This window comes from Panthera pardus, unplaced genomic scaffold (assembly GCF_024362965.1).
Source record: "Panthera pardus isolate Hobbes unplaced genomic scaffold, ASM2436296v1 HiC_scaffold_8, whole genome shotgun sequence".
Taxonomy (NCBI): domain Eukaryota; kingdom Metazoa; phylum Chordata; class Mammalia; order Carnivora; family Felidae; genus Panthera; species Panthera pardus.
This window is the reverse complement of record NW_026527013.1, coordinates 17,944,586-17,961,832: the sequence shown is the minus strand read 5'-3', so window position 1 is coordinate 17,961,832 and position 17,247 is coordinate 17,944,586. Positions and strand designations below refer to the sequence as shown.

Here is a 17,247-nt window from a genome sequence, read left to right as displayed (position 1 = left end):
CCTCTCTTTGCCTGGTGGCCAGTCGGGGTGGGGGTGGCCTGAGGCTCTGGGCCAGGCTCAGGCCTGTGTGTGTGTCGTCTCCAAGCTCGCCTGGACCCTGTGTCTCCTTTTTATTTTTGCAGTCGGCAGATTTGAGGCCTCTGTGCCCAGGATGGGTGGGCATGTGGGGCTGACTCACACTGCTCCATTGCCCCCACTGACAGCCCCCTCTTCCTTAAGGTCTCACTTATAAATACAGCTCCTTCTCCAGGGCTCCTTAGGGGCCCTGGTGTGGTGGGACAAGACTTGACCATCAGGGAAGACTTGGCTGGTCCATGGAGGGCTGCCCAGAGGAGGTAACAACCTGAATGAGTCAGTGAGGGCACCCGGTTGGGGATGAGGGGGGTCGGGAGGTGGAGGGTGAGCCTTGGCCACCTTCATCTTTATGGCGGGCTCAACCATGCTCTGGCACCTGAGTGGTCCTTGCTCTAAGGCCCCTGAAAGTGGAGTGAGGGCTGAACTTCACCCCTTCTCTTCCTTCTACTGAGGACAATCCAGGTTGAGTGGGTACTGAGGCCTATGCATGTTTATCTGTTTTAGAAAAAGAATATAAAATTACAAATTCAAAAATAGAAATAAGTGCATTAAAATGAGGAAAAAATGGTGAGAGATTATAAATGTTAAAAAGCTGACACTACAGGGGCTCCTGGGTGGCTTATCCTGTTAAGCGTCCGACTCTTGATCTCAGCTCAGGTCTTGATCTCAGGGTTGTGAGTTCAAGCCCCACTTTGGGCTCCACAATGGGCATGAAGCCTACTTAAGAAAAAAAAAAGTGATGCTACAATGCAAAATCCAGACCAATAATGTGTTTGTGGCGACTTCCTAACACATTAATACTTGTACCCCTATACTTTCTGGCTGCTGACTCTGATAACCTCTATATAGGATGAAGATTTTGTAGTACAGAGGGGACATATCCTCTATACACAGAAAATAGATGAATTCAGTCTTCCTTCTAACATGGTTGATTGTTGAAATTTGTGTTTTAATTATTGATAGTTTAGAAAATCCCTCTCCTAAACTATTATTGATGATGTCACATAAATTGTCTGGATGTTTTTCAAATTTGGAAAACTGTCATCAACTTGCTTTCATACAGAAGCTCTATATTTTGGAAGAATTTCCCAAAGGTAGGCTCTGGCTCCACATACATTTCAAAACTTGTTTTCTCTCCATGGCTCACAATTTTTCTAGCACTGGGCACTCTGGGGCACGTGCTAAATGCAATAGGATCCTGCATTTCTGTCCTGACCAGAAGCTCTGTCTGACCTGGCAGGAGGTTCCTGGAGGCCTCATGTACCAGGACAGAAATGACAAGGTGAATGCACACCCGAGTGGAGCAACCACATTAGGTCCCTCTAAACCCCGGCCAAGTGTGTCCCCTTGGTAGACTTGGAGGTGGTCCCCTTTCAGGGAAGCCCGCTGCTGCCAGTCATCAAGAAGGGTCTCAGCTGCAGGCGGCCTCGTCACAGCTAGTTTTTGCCCTTGGCGCAACCCTTTCCCTCTCTCCCTCAGATGCTGATCTCGACTCCCTGGTAAATGTCCTAATCTCCCTCTGGGGAGTCCGCTTCCTAGAGAACCCAACCTGGGACAATCCCCAACCCACCTTCCTCTTGGCTGAACCCCCCAAATGTTATAACTTCTCCAGTATCCCCATAAGAGGTGAGGTAGGATGGAGGGATTGACTAGAAAAGGACAGAGGTTCTAACTACATGCAGTTAGAATATCTTCATTCCGCGAGTTTAAAAAAGACTTGCCTCTATGGACACACTCCTGGGGCTCCTCCCAAGGCCTGGAAGAGAAGAGCATTGAAGCTTGAGATTCATCAGCCTCTTGTTAGGCCCACTTCTACATTCTACAAGGTTCAGTAAGCACCTACCATTTGCTAGTCTATTGTGGATACCAGGATCCATTGATGTACAGAACAGAACCGGCTCCTCTCTTACTCAAATGGGAGGGTGGTGGTGGTGGTGGTGGTGGCGGCGGTGGTGAAACCAACTCAATAAAAGCCATGACTCTGCAGAGATGTGCTGGCCTAGTCAGGGCAGTGGGCGGCAGGTGGGTGGGGGCATGGAGCAAAGGTGGGCTGACTGCTGACACTTGAAAAGTGAGGTGACTAAAGTAGGGGACAGTGCTCCAGTCAGAATGACAGGTCCTTGTGGAGGGTGTGGGGGTGGACCTTGGCCTGGTCCAGGAACTATAAGATGGTCAGAATTTCAGTGGAAAGAAGGAGCCCTGGAGAGGAGGAAGGGGCAGGCTGGGGAGGGACAGGGTTTGGTACCTCCTGGTGAGGATATGGTGGGCAGAATAGTGGCCCCTCAAGATGCCCATGGAATCTGTGGATATGTTATAGTACCTGGCAAAAAGAACTTGGTAGATGGAATTAAAGATCTTTCTGGATTATTTTGCTAGGCTCAATGGAATCACATGAGCCCTTAAAAGTGATGAAGAGGGCAGGAGAGTTGGTTAGATTTAAATTGTCAGAGGTACTTGATCCTCTGTTTCTGGTTTTGAAGATGGGGGAAGGGATCTCCCACCATCCAAAAATCCAAGGAATTCAGGCGAGCTCTGGAAGCTGGAGATAACTCTCTGGTGACAGCCAGCAAGAAAACAGGAACCTCAGACCTACAACCACTAGGATCTAAATTCTACCAACAACCCAAATGATCAAGGACACAAATTCTCTCCTAGAACCTCCAGAAATGAACATAGCCCTGCTGATGCCTTAATTTCAGCCAAATGAGATACATGTTGGACTTTGAGCCTATAGAATGGTGAGGTAATAAATTTGTGTTCTGAGCCATTGAGTCTGAGGTAATTTGTCATGCTGACAATAGAAAACTAATACAGATGTTGATATCGAGAGCAAGGTACTACTGTAACAAAGTCTAGAAACATGGAAATGGCTTTGGAATTGAGCAGTGAACAAAAGTTGGAAGAATGTCAAGGAGCATAGTGGAAAAAGCCAAGACAGCCTTAAACCGTTAGCAGAAATATCTTGACTTTGAGAATGCTGCCAGCGAGGGTTCAGAAGGAAATGAGGAACATGTTATTGGAAACCAGGAGGTTTCCTATCCTCCTTCTCTCCTTTCCAGGAGGAAAGCTTAGTGGAGTTGTGTCCAGAAGTTTGGTGAAAGGCAGAACTTGTGAATGATGAAAGTGGACATTAAGTAGAGGAGATTTCCAAGGAAACTGTTGAAAATTCAGCCTCTGCTCTTTTTGCTATTTATGGTAAAATGCAAGAGGAGGGAGAAAGATTGAGAGAAAAATGGTCAAAACAGAACCAGGACCTGATACTGGAAATTCTCAGCCAACTGTCTAAAAAAACACTTTCCCCCAAATTATTGGAGTTGATATAATTCTTTTTTTGTAATAAAATTTTTTTTAATGTTTTATTTTTTGAGAGACAGAAAGAGACACAGTGAGGGCAGGAGAGTGGCAGAGAAAGAGGGAGACATAGAATCTAAAGTGGGCTCCAGGCTCTGAGCTATCAGCACAGAGCCCCATGCGGGGCTCGAACCCACAAATGCGAGATCATGACCTGAGCCAAAGTCAGATTCTCAACCGACTGAGCCACCCAGGCACCCCTATATAATTCTAATCAAATTAGGCTTTTCTTTTAGATGGAATATTCTTTTTACAAATCATTTAGAACAGGGTGTGACATCACAAAAGATGGCAGAGTAGGACTCTCCAGGAATCCTTTCCTCCACCAAAATATCAAGCTAGCAGAAACTTCAGCAGCTATTTTTGGAACTCAGAAGTCTAGTTGAACACTTGCAGCATCCAAGGGAGAACTTGATGAAGAATTCAATGAATTTCCCTGTTTCAACCCCCACCGGCTGAAGCAGCTTCCCAGCTGCAGGGAATTTAAGTAGACCTCACCCCCCACCCCCATCCCCACATTTCCTTTGGGAGCAAGACGTTTAAGGAAATCTTTGTCAGGTCACTGGCTGATTGCAGAAATAATAAATTAGAAACTTCAATTACTACACACAACAAGGAATATACTTTGTGAAAGTAGTATGGAATGGTCATGATGGCTCCACTCCTCAACAAGCTGAAATCAGCAATCCCTAAAGAGAGAACTCGATCTCCAGAGTTATCATATGTAACACTCAGAACGTCCAGTTCTCAACAAACATTACAAAATATGCTAAGAAATGGGAAAGTGAGGCCCATTTGCAGAGAAAAAAAAGAAACCTGACAGGAAACATCCCTAAGTACGCCCAGGCAATGGAATTATTAGTGAAAGGACACTATAGACAAATAGCTAAAGAAAACCAGAAAAATAATGTCTGCCTAAAATTAGAATATCAGCAAAAACGAAAATTTTAAGGGGCACCTGGGTGGCTCAGTCGGTTGGGTGTCCAACTTCAGCTCAGGTCATGATCTCATGGCTCGTGGGTTTGAGCCCCATGTCGGGTTCTGTGCTGACAGCTCAGAGCCTGGAGGCTGCTTAGGATTCTGTGGCTCCCTCTCTCTCTCTGCCCCTCCCCTGCTCATGCTCTGTCTCTCTCTCTCTCCTTCAAAAATAAATAAACATTAAAAAAATTAAATAGGAAAAAAACCCACAAAATTTTAAGTGGATCTAAAAATTCTGGAGCTGAAGACTAGAATAACCAAAATGGAAAACTCACGAGAAGGGTTCAGCAACAGATTGGAGCAGACAGAAGAAAGGGTCAGTGAGCTTAAAAGTAAGATGACTGAAATTATCCAGTCTGAGAATAGGAAAGAAAAAGGATAGAGAAAAAATGTGCAGCTCTTGAGGAACCTGTAGGACACTATCAAGCAGAAAAATATATGCATTGCGGAAGTTTCAGGCAGAGTAGAAAGAGAGAAAGGGGCAGAAAAAAAATTTTGAATAATGGCCACCCCTTTCCCCTCATATCTGATGAAAGGCACATCCAAAAAGTTTGGTCTGGTGGTATGGGGCTTAGCATAAATGACTATTTTGGATCTCTTGTTTTTAACAACATATGTTGTACGATCCCACCAATATGAGATACTTAAAATAGGCAAGTTTATACAGAAAAAAAGTAGAATCGAGATTATCAGGGGCTGGAAGAAGAAGGAAATGGTCAGTTATTTTCTGTTTAGGATGCTGAAAAAGTTCTGGAAATAGTGGTGACGATTGCACAACATTTTGGATGTAATTAATGCCACAGAGTTGTATACTTAGTAGTTAAGATACTAAATTTTATGTATATGTTAGGACAATGTAAATCTAAAAAAATTTTTTTAAATAGGAAAGAATCCAGAATAAACTGGTGAGTATATCAAACAAATATTGAGTGAGAAGAGTAAGTTGAGTGCCAGAGCCTTCTCAGGCAGCCCACACAGACCTGGTTACGTGTTTGAGAATTTCTGGGGTGGGTAATAAAGGAGATATGGATAGAGATGGATAGAAAAAGAAGGTCTGGTCAAGAAATGTTGTTAGAGGGGCACCTGGTTGGCTCAGTTGGTAAAGCATGTGACTCTTGATCTCAGGGTCATGAGTTCAAGCCCCACGTTGGGCATAGAGATCACTTAGTAATAATAGAAATGCTGTTAGAAAGTTCAGTTTGCAACTTAGGGAGAAAAAGGATATTTTGACTTCACCTCATTCCATATACCAAGTAAATTCCAAAGAACAGTGAATCATCAAAGACTCTTGCCAAGTTATTGCAATGGCTGCTGCTTGTACTTGACTTTTCAGTAAACATTTCCTTTTTGACCAACATCTTGAAACACATCCTTCCCCAGACTCCTACATCACACTTCCTGGTTGTATCATTGCCTTTCCCTTCTCACGCTAGGGTAGCAGTGGGGATGGGGGACGGGGATGTAGAAGACTGGATATAGAAATTATTTGGAACAGAATTTACTAAAGGATTAAGTGGGAAATTTGAGAGAGGAATCAAGATGGGTCCTAGATTTTTTTAAAAGTTTATTTACTTATTTTGATAGAGAACAAAGGAGAGAGAATCTCAAGCAGGCTCTGTGCTATCAGTGCAGTGGCTCCTGGTTGTTGTTGTTGTTGTTGTTGTTGTTGTTGTTGTTGTTTTAAGAGAGAGACAGCAGGGAAGAGGGGCAGGAGAAAGAGCATCTTTTTTTTTTTTTAACATTTATTTATTTTTGAGAGACAGAGGCAGAGTGCAAGTAGGGGAGGGGCAAAGAGAGAGGGAAACACAGAATCTGAAGCAGGCTCCAGGCTCTGAGCTGGCAGCACAGAGCCTGACTTGGGGCTCAAATCCGTGAACCGTGAGATCATGACCTGAGTCAAAGTTGGACGCTTAACCTACGGAGCCACCCAGGTACTCTGGGAGAGAGAGAATCTTAAGCAGGCTCCATGCTGAGCATGGAGCCCAATATAGGGCTTGATCCCATGACCCTTGGATCATGACCTGAGCCCAAATCAGATAGATGCTCAACCAACGGAGTCACCCAGGCACCCCAGTGGCTCCAAGATTTTTAACCTGAGCAACTGGGTTAATGGAGGTGTCATTTACAGAGATGAAAGCAATTATAGGAGGAATAGGTTTGGGAGGGACAGTGAAGAGTTCAGTGTTAGCCATGTTTAATTCTCTAGGGGAGATAGTGAATTATGGGAATATAGGAGCCATTGTATGTACAGACAGCACTGAAGCCATGAGGCTGGATGAGATGACCAGAAAGTAGTCTTGATCAGGACGGGAAGAGGAAGCCAGACCTGAGCCCTGGGCTCTCACTCTGTTAGATTGGGAGGTGAGGAAGAACCAGCCAAGGTTCTTGGATTGTCCAGGGAGGAGTGTCCAGGGAGGTAGGACAAGAACAGCGGAGTATGGGAACCTGAAGGTGGAGAAAGGATGAGGGTCTCATGAGGAAAAAGTGTCCAATTACATTGAAGGAGGCCACTAGAGCTCCCTGGTTGCCAGGACAGATGTGGTTTTTGAGGAGCGATGTGGGCATTGGACTGGAGTGGATTTGGGAGAGAATGGGAGGAGAAGAATTGCATGCAGGGAACTCTTTGGGGGAGCTCTGCCAGAAGGGTATAGGATGTGGTGGTCACTGGAGGAGGTTGTCATAGGCAAGAGAAGCCTAAGGAGATGTGGTAACTAAATGTGATGTGGTATCCTGGATGGAATCCTAGAATGAGGCGGGGGTGGGAGGTAGAAACTAAGGTAAATTGAATAAACTATAGACTTTAGTTAGTAATAGTGTACTGATATTGGTTCATTAATCACAATCAATGTACCTTAATAATGTCAGATGTTAATAATATAGGAAACTGTGCACATGTGTATAAGGGGGATACATATGGGAATTCTCAACTATCTACTCAACTTTTCTGTAAATATAAAACTTAAAACTGAAGTTTTAAAAAAGTGGAAACATGGACTAATTAGAAGATTCTATTTCATTTTATTTTTCATGTCTAAATCAGTGCTTCACACACTGAAGCATCTTTTGTCTGCTTTTTGTAAAAGGGTTATAATTTACATTTGACATTTTTTGAAAGATCGCAAAGACAAAACAATAAAGCACGTATCAATCATGTAGAGTTCAGAATTATGCTCTTTCAAAAGTAACTTTTTTTGTAGAAACTAAAAATTCTGCATTAAAATAACAGAAGTGTATTCTCCTTCCCCTCAATCCATTTTCCAGAAGTCATTCGGCTAAAAGTTTCGAGGGAGTTCCTCCAGAATTTTTTCTATGAGGTCTACTAGAAAAGGCACATAGCTTCGTGTGTGTGTTTTTTCAAACAAGGAATCCTATTTCACAAATTGGTCTCTATACTGTTCCTTTTTCTTAGCAATATATTGGGTTTTTGTTTTGTTTTTTTAGAGAGAAGGGATTTTTTTTAAAATGTTTTTTATTTATTTTTGGGAGAGAGAGAGAGAGAGAGAGAGAGAGAGAGCAAGAGCCGGGGAGGGGCAGAGGAAGGGGGAGACACAGAATTCACGCTCTAGGCTCTGAGCTGTCAGCATAGAGCCCTACGCGGGGCTCGAATTCGTGAACCAGGAGATCATGACCTGAGCCAAAGTCGGACGGCCAACCGACTGAGCCACCACCCATGCGCCCCTTAGCAACATCTTGTTAACTTCCTTCGATGTCGGGCATCTGAATCTGCTTCACCCTTTAAAGAGAAAACCGCAATCAGAAGCTACCTCATAGTCCCAGGAGCCCTCGGTGGTGCTTTACCCAGGGCGGGGGCTCCCATTCTCAGACACGCGGCGGCTGCGGCCCTACACAGCGCTGCAACTCCGAGTACACAGTGGATTCGGGACGCCCGCGGTTCGTGAGAAATATCGCGCATCCTGCCTCCCACGGGTGAAAGGGGAAGAGGAACTGGACTGCGAACGGACCCGCGCAGGCCAGGTGGGTTGACGTGTGCAGGTACCGGTGGACACCCGGACAGAGCCACCGACTAGCCGCATGAGAATAGCCATGGTCTCCGCTAGGAGGCGGCCGAGCGCCATATTTGCGGTAGTGCGCCTGCGCCTCGGACGCCGCTGCGTCCACTCTACGCAAGCGTGGCGCGACCTGGCGCTGACTGGAGCTCGAAGATGGCGGCTTCCGCAGTTTGCCGGGCGGCTAGCGCCGGGACTCGAGTGCTGCTTCGCACCCACCGCTCGGTGAGGCGACAGCGAGAGCACAAGGCCGCGGAGCGCGGGGCTTCGGAACCCGAACGGGGAGTGGACTGTTAGCGGCGACGGGTCGAGATTGGGGAGGTTCCGGGGTCAGGGCCATGGGAAGGTCACGGCGCTGAGCGGGGATAGGAGTCTCGCGGCTGACCGGAGGTCCGGGGACGGGGTTCCCACTGCTGGCCTGGGAGCCGAGGAGCGATCCCGCAACCCAGCCCTAAGTCTCGGTTGTCCCTTTCCCTCAGCCGGCCCTGCTGAGGTCGCCTGCCTTGAGGACCACCGCCACCTTCGCTCAAGCTCTCCAGAGCGTGCCAGAGACACAGGTCAGCTTGCTGGACAACGGGCTGAGAGTGGCCTCCGAGCAGTCCTCCCAGCCTACCTGCACGGTGAGCGGGGCCCCCTCTTGGGAGGTCGCCTCCATACTGCTCCTGGCGTCTTTTCTCAGGACAGGGTGTGACCTTGGGCTCGAGACTTCTGTGGTTTGGGTCAGACTTCTCTCCGCCGCTGGATTGATTCTGCTACCTTAATCCCGACCCCAGCTAGGCTTGCCTTCTTGGGCCATTCCTTACTATAACACTCATTTAGCAGATGATGCCTGCCAAGCAGGAGGCCAAGTTCCTTTCCAGCGTTTTCCTTTCCTTAAGCAGCGCATACGAGAGAAGTGATCCTGTTTTCATTTTACAGTGAGGAAAATGGGTTTCAGAGACCTAAGGTGACTGCTAAACTCATGGCCCAAAGTCATGATCTCCTGGCTAGACCACTCACGCACTTGCGAAAGGAATGCATTTGAAGATTCCAAAGAAATGGATGACTTTCCAAAAAATACAAATTTTCAAAATTGACTTAAGGAGAGAAATCTTGGCTAGATACAGTATATGAATAGGTGAGAAGATTCTCAAGATGTAATCATCTTCTCTGGACCCCACACTCCAGGGTTAAGTGGTTTTATTGGTAAATTCTTCTGGTTTTTCAGGAACAGATAATGTCTTTTGTTATAAGTTGTTACTAAATACAGTAAAAGATCATGGGCAGCTTCCTTATATGACACTGCTATGAACTGATCTGTTAAGACAGTTTGGGAGATGGGGCACCTGGATGGCTCAGTTGGTTAAGTGTCTGACTCTTGGTTTTTGGCTCAGGTCAGGATCTCAAGGTTTGGGCATTCAAGTCCTGCCATTGGGCCCTGCACTGACCACGCAGAATCTGTTTGGGATTCTCTCTCTCTGTCCCTCCTCTGTTTACACTCTCTCCCTCTCTCAAAATAAGTAAATAAACTTAAAAAAAAAAAAAAAAGTTTGGGAGAGAATGCTGTATTTCATGGACTCTGAGACGCTCTAGATTGTAAGGGGCACCGCTGTGCTCCAAATGCCAGAGAAAGATCGCTGTCAGTTATAATCCAAAGATAACAGGTTGTTAGGCGAACTCTACTTCCTAAGATGTTAGTTATGAAATAGATGTCAGTGTAAGAATTTACAACATATGTGTATCAGCATCTCTTAGGAAAGTAAATGTGAAATTTTTAAATCAACTGTGAAGGAAAATTAAAAGACTAGAACTATGTGACCTATGTGAGGTGCATGGTGTGGCGTGTGTTTCATAGCACACCAGGAGACTATTAAGAAAATCATGCGAGGGGCCCCTGGGTGGCTCAGTCGGTTAAGCGTCCAACTTCTGCTCAGGTGATGATCTTGAGGTTCGCGAATTTGAGCCCCGTGTCAGACTCTGTGCTCACAGCGCAGAGCCTGGAGCCTGCTTTGGATTCTGTGTCTCCCTCTCTCAGCTCCTCCCCCGCTCACACCCTGTCTCTCTTTCTCTCAAAAATAAATAAGCATTAACAAAAAAATTTTTTTTCTTAATTATGGGATTCTCTCATTGGGTGCCAAGGAGACACTGTGCAATGTTAGGTATCCAGGTCTGATTAAAACTTTTTTTAATAATTGTGAGCGAAGTCTACTTGCTTAATAGGATAAAACATTCAGCGTCTAAACCAACAGCCTCCTTCCTTAATGGGGAAATGAAAGAATCACCAGAACAAAGGTAGGGTATAATTTTTAGAAAAGAGAAAATAAATTGTTGTTTGCAAATGATGTGTAGCTTGCCTAGAAAAAATTTAAAAATCAACTGAAAAGCAAGACAGAATATAAAAAGTTCATATTGGTAATGGAGCCGAGTGAATGTGCACAGTTAGAAACTTCCTTGGAGTAGGTCCTTTTTCAGCCAGTGCCTGTGCCCAGGGCATAGCTGTATCTCCAAGCACAGGGGGCCTACTGAGACAGCTCTCCCCCACTCTGGGACCATGAGCCCCATCCTGGGGCTTCTGCTGAGTCACCCAGAGTAGGGTGTGAGTGGAGTCTGGGGTGGTTTGTGTGTTACCTTTGTTGGTGGCTTCTCGTCCAGGTCGGGGTATGGATTGATGTTGGCAGCCGTTACGAGACTGAGAAGAACAACGGGGCAGGTTACTTTCTGGAGCATCTGGCTTTCAAGGTGAGGCTCCTGAAGTCCTGCATCACCCCTGGGCTTACATCTGCCTGTTGTCCCTCCTGAGGATGCAGGTCAGCAAAGCCAACCTCTTCAATTATGGGCTTCAGCTAGGGGGGCGATCTCTGGCTGGCCTTTCTGGGAGGAACCATGAGGGCTTGGCCTCTCCTGAGTGAGCACTTACCTGGTCAGCCCCTGCACAAGGCTCCTAGAGCCAGAAAAAAACCTGGGGAGCTGCGGGAACCCCACTCCTCACAGAGAGGCCAGGCCTTTGTTATGTGCGCACGCTGGTGTGGAATCGAACACGTAGATAGATAACGGGCATTTTAACAAATTCACAGACACAGGCAAGTTGTGTTCTTGTGAAATGTTCTGCTCTGGCAGAATATCCGGACATCTCTTGTTTGTAGAAGTAAATACTGAGCTTTCTTGAAGGTGGGGACAGTCACCACCCTCAGCCCCTAAGCCAGCCCATGTTGGTATGGAGTCTGAGTTTTTTGAATGAATGAAAAAATGGAGAAGGAGATATGGATCGGTAGGGGTGTGGAGCAGGACCGGGTAGGTAGCTTAGCCAGCAGCAGCATCACAGATGTGTATGTAGATCTCAACATGCGTGTGTGTGTGCCCGTGGACAGCAACACCCACACATACATAGGGGACTGGGGTCGAGTCCCACAGAGGTGTCCACTAGCACATACACAGTCATATGAATGGCATGGGGGTAGAGTGGGTAATGACAGTGTCATCTAAACATTGATGTGACATAATCTGGCTATGACTGTCAGTAAGGTGATTGGTAAGATCAGGCTGCTATGGGGATCTGGATTTCAGGCAGCACTTGCACTGACCGTGCCCTTCTCTCCTGGCCCCTGGCTGTCTCCATTCTGTTAGCCCATGATACTGTGGCCTGCTCGGCACTTGGTGAGGACAGACTGTAGACTGTACATCCCCATAGTCTTTGATGAGGAAGGTGCCTGTAGACCACTGGTCCTGCTGGGACTTTAGCCTTTGAAGATAGGGGTCCTCAGTTCCCATGTGGCTCCTGATGGTCGTGTTGATATCTGGTTCCAGGGAACAAAAAATCGGCCTGGCAACGCCTTGGAGAAGGAGGTGGAGAGCATGGGGGCGCATCTCAATGCCTACAGCACCCGGGAGCACACAGCATACTACATCAAGGCGCTATCCAAGGACCTGCCAAAAGGTAACGTCTGGAGGATGGGGCAGGGACGGGGATAGGACTTCAGGGGTACAGAGGACAGGCCCCCAGGAACTTGGCCTGGCTGAAGAGTGGGGTTACCATGACAGCAGATCCTTGCCGCAGGGCAGGCAGGCATGCCAGGCCTGGGGGTTTTGTGCTGTTACCGGCCTGCAGTGGCCCCACCTGCACTTTGGTTCCCAAACCTGCCCTTCTCACGTCCAGCTGTGGAGCTCCTGGCCGACATTGTGCAGAACTGTGCCCTAGAAGACTCCCAGATTGAGAAGGAGCGTGATGTGATCCTACAGGAGCTGCAGGAGAATGATGCATGTATGCGGGACGTGGTCTTTGACTACCTGCACGCCACAGCATTCCAGGGCACACCTCTAGCCCAGGCTGTGGAGGGGCCCAGCGGGAATGTCAGGTGAGGGTTGGCTGGGCCTGTGCTGGAATGTTTTCAAGCCCCATCCACACGAGTTTGGTTTTAGTTGCCCTTTGCTATTATACGTTCTTAATTTGCACAACTGGAAATGTTTTCTCTGTGCCCTGTGGTCCTTGCAGGGCTTTTTAAATACCTGTACGGTCTTCACTCACATTGCGGGCTTCTTTGTAGGGTATGATTCTGTGCGTGTCCTGAAATCCTGAGGGAGAGAGCGTTGGGAATCTGTGTGGCTCCTTGTTCCCGGGTGGGATAAGCACTGATACCGCCCCTTGAGAACCTCACAGCATCAGCTCACCCCCTCAGAGAGGAAGGACTGAGCCTGACCTAAAGGCAGACGTGAAGCGGGGCCCCAGAGGACTGGGCGACAGAGATGAGAAAGGGGATTGAGGGCTGTGCTAGGGCTTGCTCCCCGGAGAAGCCATGTCTTCCCTTGTCTGTCTCCTCAGCACTGTTTTGTGAGACCCAGACTGCTGTGGTTTGGGAGAGGCATTAAGCCATTGGCCATATGTCTTGCAGGAAGCTATCTCGTGCAGACCTGACGGAGTATGTCAGCAGGCATTACAAGGCCCCTCGCATGGTGCTCGCAGCAGCCGGAGGTGAGTGATGGGCTCCCTGAAGCCCTGTGGTAATGGGTGCATGGGCACCAGCCTTGCTTACTGGAGCCCAGGTCTCTTGGTTCTGACCACAAGGGATCTTCCACTCCTGGGCACCCTGTTCCTGTCTTGTTCTTGTGGAGAGTGATCTCTCTCCCATGCTCTCTGAGGTGGGAGGGCATTCTGCCCTACCACCACCACTGGGACCTGCCACATAGGGATGCTGCTCCCCCTCATTAGTACAGGCCTTTCTCAGCCCCACCTTTGTTAGGAGATCCAGTTTGCAGGCTGGTGGGAGATACTAGCCCCAGGTTTGTTCCTTGTAGCTTTGCTGGTGGGCAGGCCAGACACTGGGGTGTGACAACACACATTCAGTGACAAACCGGGAAGTGCTTTCAAGGGGAGGCACCCAGTGGCAGGGGGACTGAAATGGAGGACCCAGAGTTGGAGGTTAGGGGGTGCTCTTGGAACACATTATTGTTGGAACTGAGGTCTAAAGAATAGGGGGGTCATTCAGGTGAGGAGTGGGGAGCCCGAGCAGAGGGGCAGGGCGGTGTCATGGCCTGACGCTTGGCTGCCACATGGAGGGCCAAAGCAGAGGCAGGCCAGCCAAGGAGGGGCTGTGGCATGTTTCTGGTGGGAGGCAGCAGGAGCAAGGGAGGGAGATGGATGGACTCAGGATGGTTCTATCGATGGAAATCTGCAGGAGGTCTGGCCGTGGTGGGGAGGGTGGGATTAAGGATGTTTCTCTAGCTTGTGGTCTTGGCAGCTGGATGGGTGAAAAGGACTGATGAAAAGAGCATGATTGGTGGCTTCAGGGCCTGGGAACCTGGGAACCAAGAGCAGTGTAAGCTAGTGACATGTGAGATTGTGTTGAGTCCAGTGGGGTCCGGGCACCTACTGGTCGAGATGCTAGAGCAGCAGAGGCCTCCTCTTGTCAAGGCGAGGATGTGAAGTCTGCAGGGGTCCCGAGGGCCTGAAATTACAATGTTGTTTATAAACGTACCTGGAGCTGGTCACGGCCCTGCAGTAGCACCTCTTTGTGTCCTCTCATTTGCCACCGCCCACAGGGCAGCAGCCCCCATCGGCTTGAGGAAGGGCCAGAGGGGCAAAGCAGGACAGGTGGCCTTGTGCCCAGGGAGCCCCCATCTCGTCCTTGATGTGGGTGAGAACGCATCACATGAGGACCCACCTTCAGGCGCAGCATGCAGCTGCTTCCCTGTGGTTGAGGGGACGGATGCTGTTCGACCCTGAGGTGCTTGCCCTGCCCGTGAGGCGGAGTCCGTCTGGCGGATTCTCTTCCCTCACCCTGTCCTGATGTCCTGTTTTCCTTCTGCCGTCTCCCAGCAAGATGGGACGTGGGGTCCTCCCCCTGTGCGTGAGTCCCCTGACTGGTAACCATGCTCTCTGTCTCGGCAGGGGTGGAGCACCGGCAGCTGGTAGATCTCGCCCAGAAGCACTTCAGCGGCGTCTCTGAGACATACACAGAGGACGCTGTGCCCACTCTCGCTCCATGCCGCTTCACTGGCAGCGAGGTAGGTGGCCTTGTGGGCAGGGGTAGTGTTCTCAGCTGGGGCCTCTGGAAGGATGCTTGCGTACAAGGTTATCTTCATGACTCCAAAGGTGCCTCAGGAATTGTGAAGGGGTCCTGTGGCTGCTGCCTCACAAGCACACACGTTCACGCGCGCATGGGCATGCTTCACCCACACCCTGTACCTTTTCTCGTCGTCCGGACATTGTGGCCGTCCCTCAGTCTCGCCATGTACTGTTTCAGATCCGCCACCGCGACGATGCTCTGCCGTTGGCCCATGTGGCTATTGCGGTAGAGGGGCCTGGCTGGGCCAACCCGGACAACGTGGCCCTCCAAGTAGCCAATGCCATCATTGGCCACTATGACTGCACTTACGGTGGTGGCACGGTGAGTGCCAGGGCGGGCACGGGACTTTGTCCTCAAGGAACAGAGGGTGTCAGGCCGTGGGCTCCTGTACTGGGGTTCAGGGTGTAGACCACAGGCAGGAGGGTGGGTGCTGATGGTCCTTGTCCCGGTAGCACCTGTCCAGCCCACTGGCTGCAGTCGCCGTGGCCAACAAGCTGTGCCAGAGTTTCCAGACCTTCAATATCTGCTACGCAGACACTGGGTTGCTGGGTGCACACTTTGTCTGCGATCGCATGAAAATCGATGACATGATGTTCTTCCTGCAAGGCCAGTGGTGAGTGGCAGCCTAGTACTGCTGGGTGCATTAGGGGCCTTTGAGGACAGTGAGGGGCTAGGAGACAGCACGGTCTCTTGGGATGACCATCCCATCCCCTGCCCTTTTAGGATGCGCCTGTGCACCAGTGCCACAGAGAGTGAGGTGCTCCGGGGCAAAAACATCCTCCGAAATGCCCTGGTGTCTCATCTGGACGGTGAGTGCAGCAGCCCTGTGGGGAGGGGGTGGAGCGCATCCTGGCAGGGACAGCCCCAGTGTAGCCACCATTCCCAACCAAGATGGGAAAGGCAAACTTTGAAGGCCATGCCATACCCCACTCCCACCCCCAGGGGCTTGGCATGTCAGATACAGGTGTGGGTGAGCCAGGTCAGCAACAGCCCATCGCTACGGTAGCAGATGGTTGTAGAAGTGAAGGTTGGGATCTGGAGTCTGAGCACAGTCCCAGCGTCAGCCTGGAGCCAGAGCTTCACTGTGTGCCTGTGGTCCGGGACTGGACCGGGTGGACCTGGAAGCCTCCCCTGACCTTGCAGGCACCACTCCTGTGTGTGAGGACATCGGACGTAGTCTCCTGACCTATGGCCGCCGCATTCCCCTGGCCGAGTGGGAAAGCCGGATTGCGGTAACGAGGGCCCCTGGGAGATGTTCTGGAGTCTAGACCTGGCAGGCTCCCCAAAGGGCGGGGAGTTGAGGCCTGACGGTGCAGATTGCTCCCGTAGGCTTCCCTGATGTCCTAGGCCGCGTCACCAGCAGGGGTGGCATAAGTGGAGGGCAGGGCAGAGGCACTGATAGCTGAGGAGATGGGTGGGGCCTGTGGCGGTCTACAGGAGGAGGGCCCTGCCGCCTTTCCCCTTTGGGTAAGGGGGCTGTGCCATGGTTCATATGGAAGATCTTGGTCGGCTGGGTAGTGTTGACTGTCTGAGGTGGTCCCAGGAGCCTGCCTGTCAGTTGGCGTGCTCTGTCTCACCCTGCAGGAAGTGGATGCCAGTGTGGTACGTGAGGTCTGCTCCAAGTACTTCTATGATCAGTGTCCAGCAGTGGCTGGATTTGGTGAGTGGCCTAGGGGGCCTGTTCTTTATCCTTCTCAGGTCTCCTCTTAGGCTCCCCTTCTGCCTCTGCTCCCCCACCCCCCAGCCTAGCCTGGCAGCAGCAAACTGAGGCCCCTGAGAGGCTCTGCCCAATAGCCTGGCTGCCAGGGAGTTCTTGCTCAGAAAACCTGTCCCAGCAGCTCCCTGACTCCCTGCCAAGGTGCCTCCATCAATACCCCACACCCGCCAGGTAACGGACACCTCCATGTATGGGGTGGGGCTCCAAGAGCCAGGGAGCATGAAGGGACAGGCTCAGCACCCCTGGGGGAATGTGCTTTTCCTTTTTTCCACTCAGAGCCTGTCTTGTGCTGCTCCGGGCAGCCCTGGATCGGGTGCGGCGCAGGGCCAGGTGTCCCTGTGCAGGCCAGGCACCCCACCCTGACGCCCCACCCTATCCCCACAGGCCCCATTGAGCAGCTCCCAGACTACAACCGGATCCGTAGCGGCATGTTCTGGCTGCGTTTCTAGGCTGGAAGGCTGTGCTGGCAAGAGGGCGGGGCCGGGGTTCATGGTCTACCTCCCGCCCCCTAACATACCACCTCAGCTCTTCAGACCTGTGTGCGGATTACCTTACCTCCAATAAAAGCCTGTGTTGAGAA

General features: G+C 49.9%; 1 protein-coding gene across 2 annotated transcripts; it reads left to right on the top strand.

The window, feature by feature from the left end:
• The first annotated feature begins 8,504 nt into the window (after window positions 1-8,504).
• On the top strand, window positions 8,505-17,247 carry LOC109247770 (cytochrome b-c1 complex subunit 1, mitochondrial). Of its 2 annotated transcripts, none has more exons than XM_019416730.2 (13): window positions 8,505-8,636; window positions 8,891-9,031; window positions 11,043-11,129; window positions 12,195-12,324; window positions 12,544-12,742; window positions 13,277-13,356; window positions 14,773-14,888; window positions 15,128-15,271; window positions 15,403-15,563; window positions 15,674-15,759; window positions 16,094-16,182; window positions 16,535-16,610; window positions 17,052-17,247. In XM_019416730.2, exons 1-13 carry the CDS (start codon window positions 8,568-8,570, stop codon window positions 17,114-17,116), a joined length of 1,443 nt encoding a protein of 480 aa, XP_019272275.1. In that variant the 5' UTR covers window positions 8,505-8,567; the 3' UTR covers window positions 17,117-17,247. The 2 variants fall into 2 exon arrangements, with proteins under 2 accessions (XP_019272275.1, XP_019272274.1); XM_019416729.2 differs by having other exon boundaries at window positions 8,511-8,636; window positions 8,888-9,031.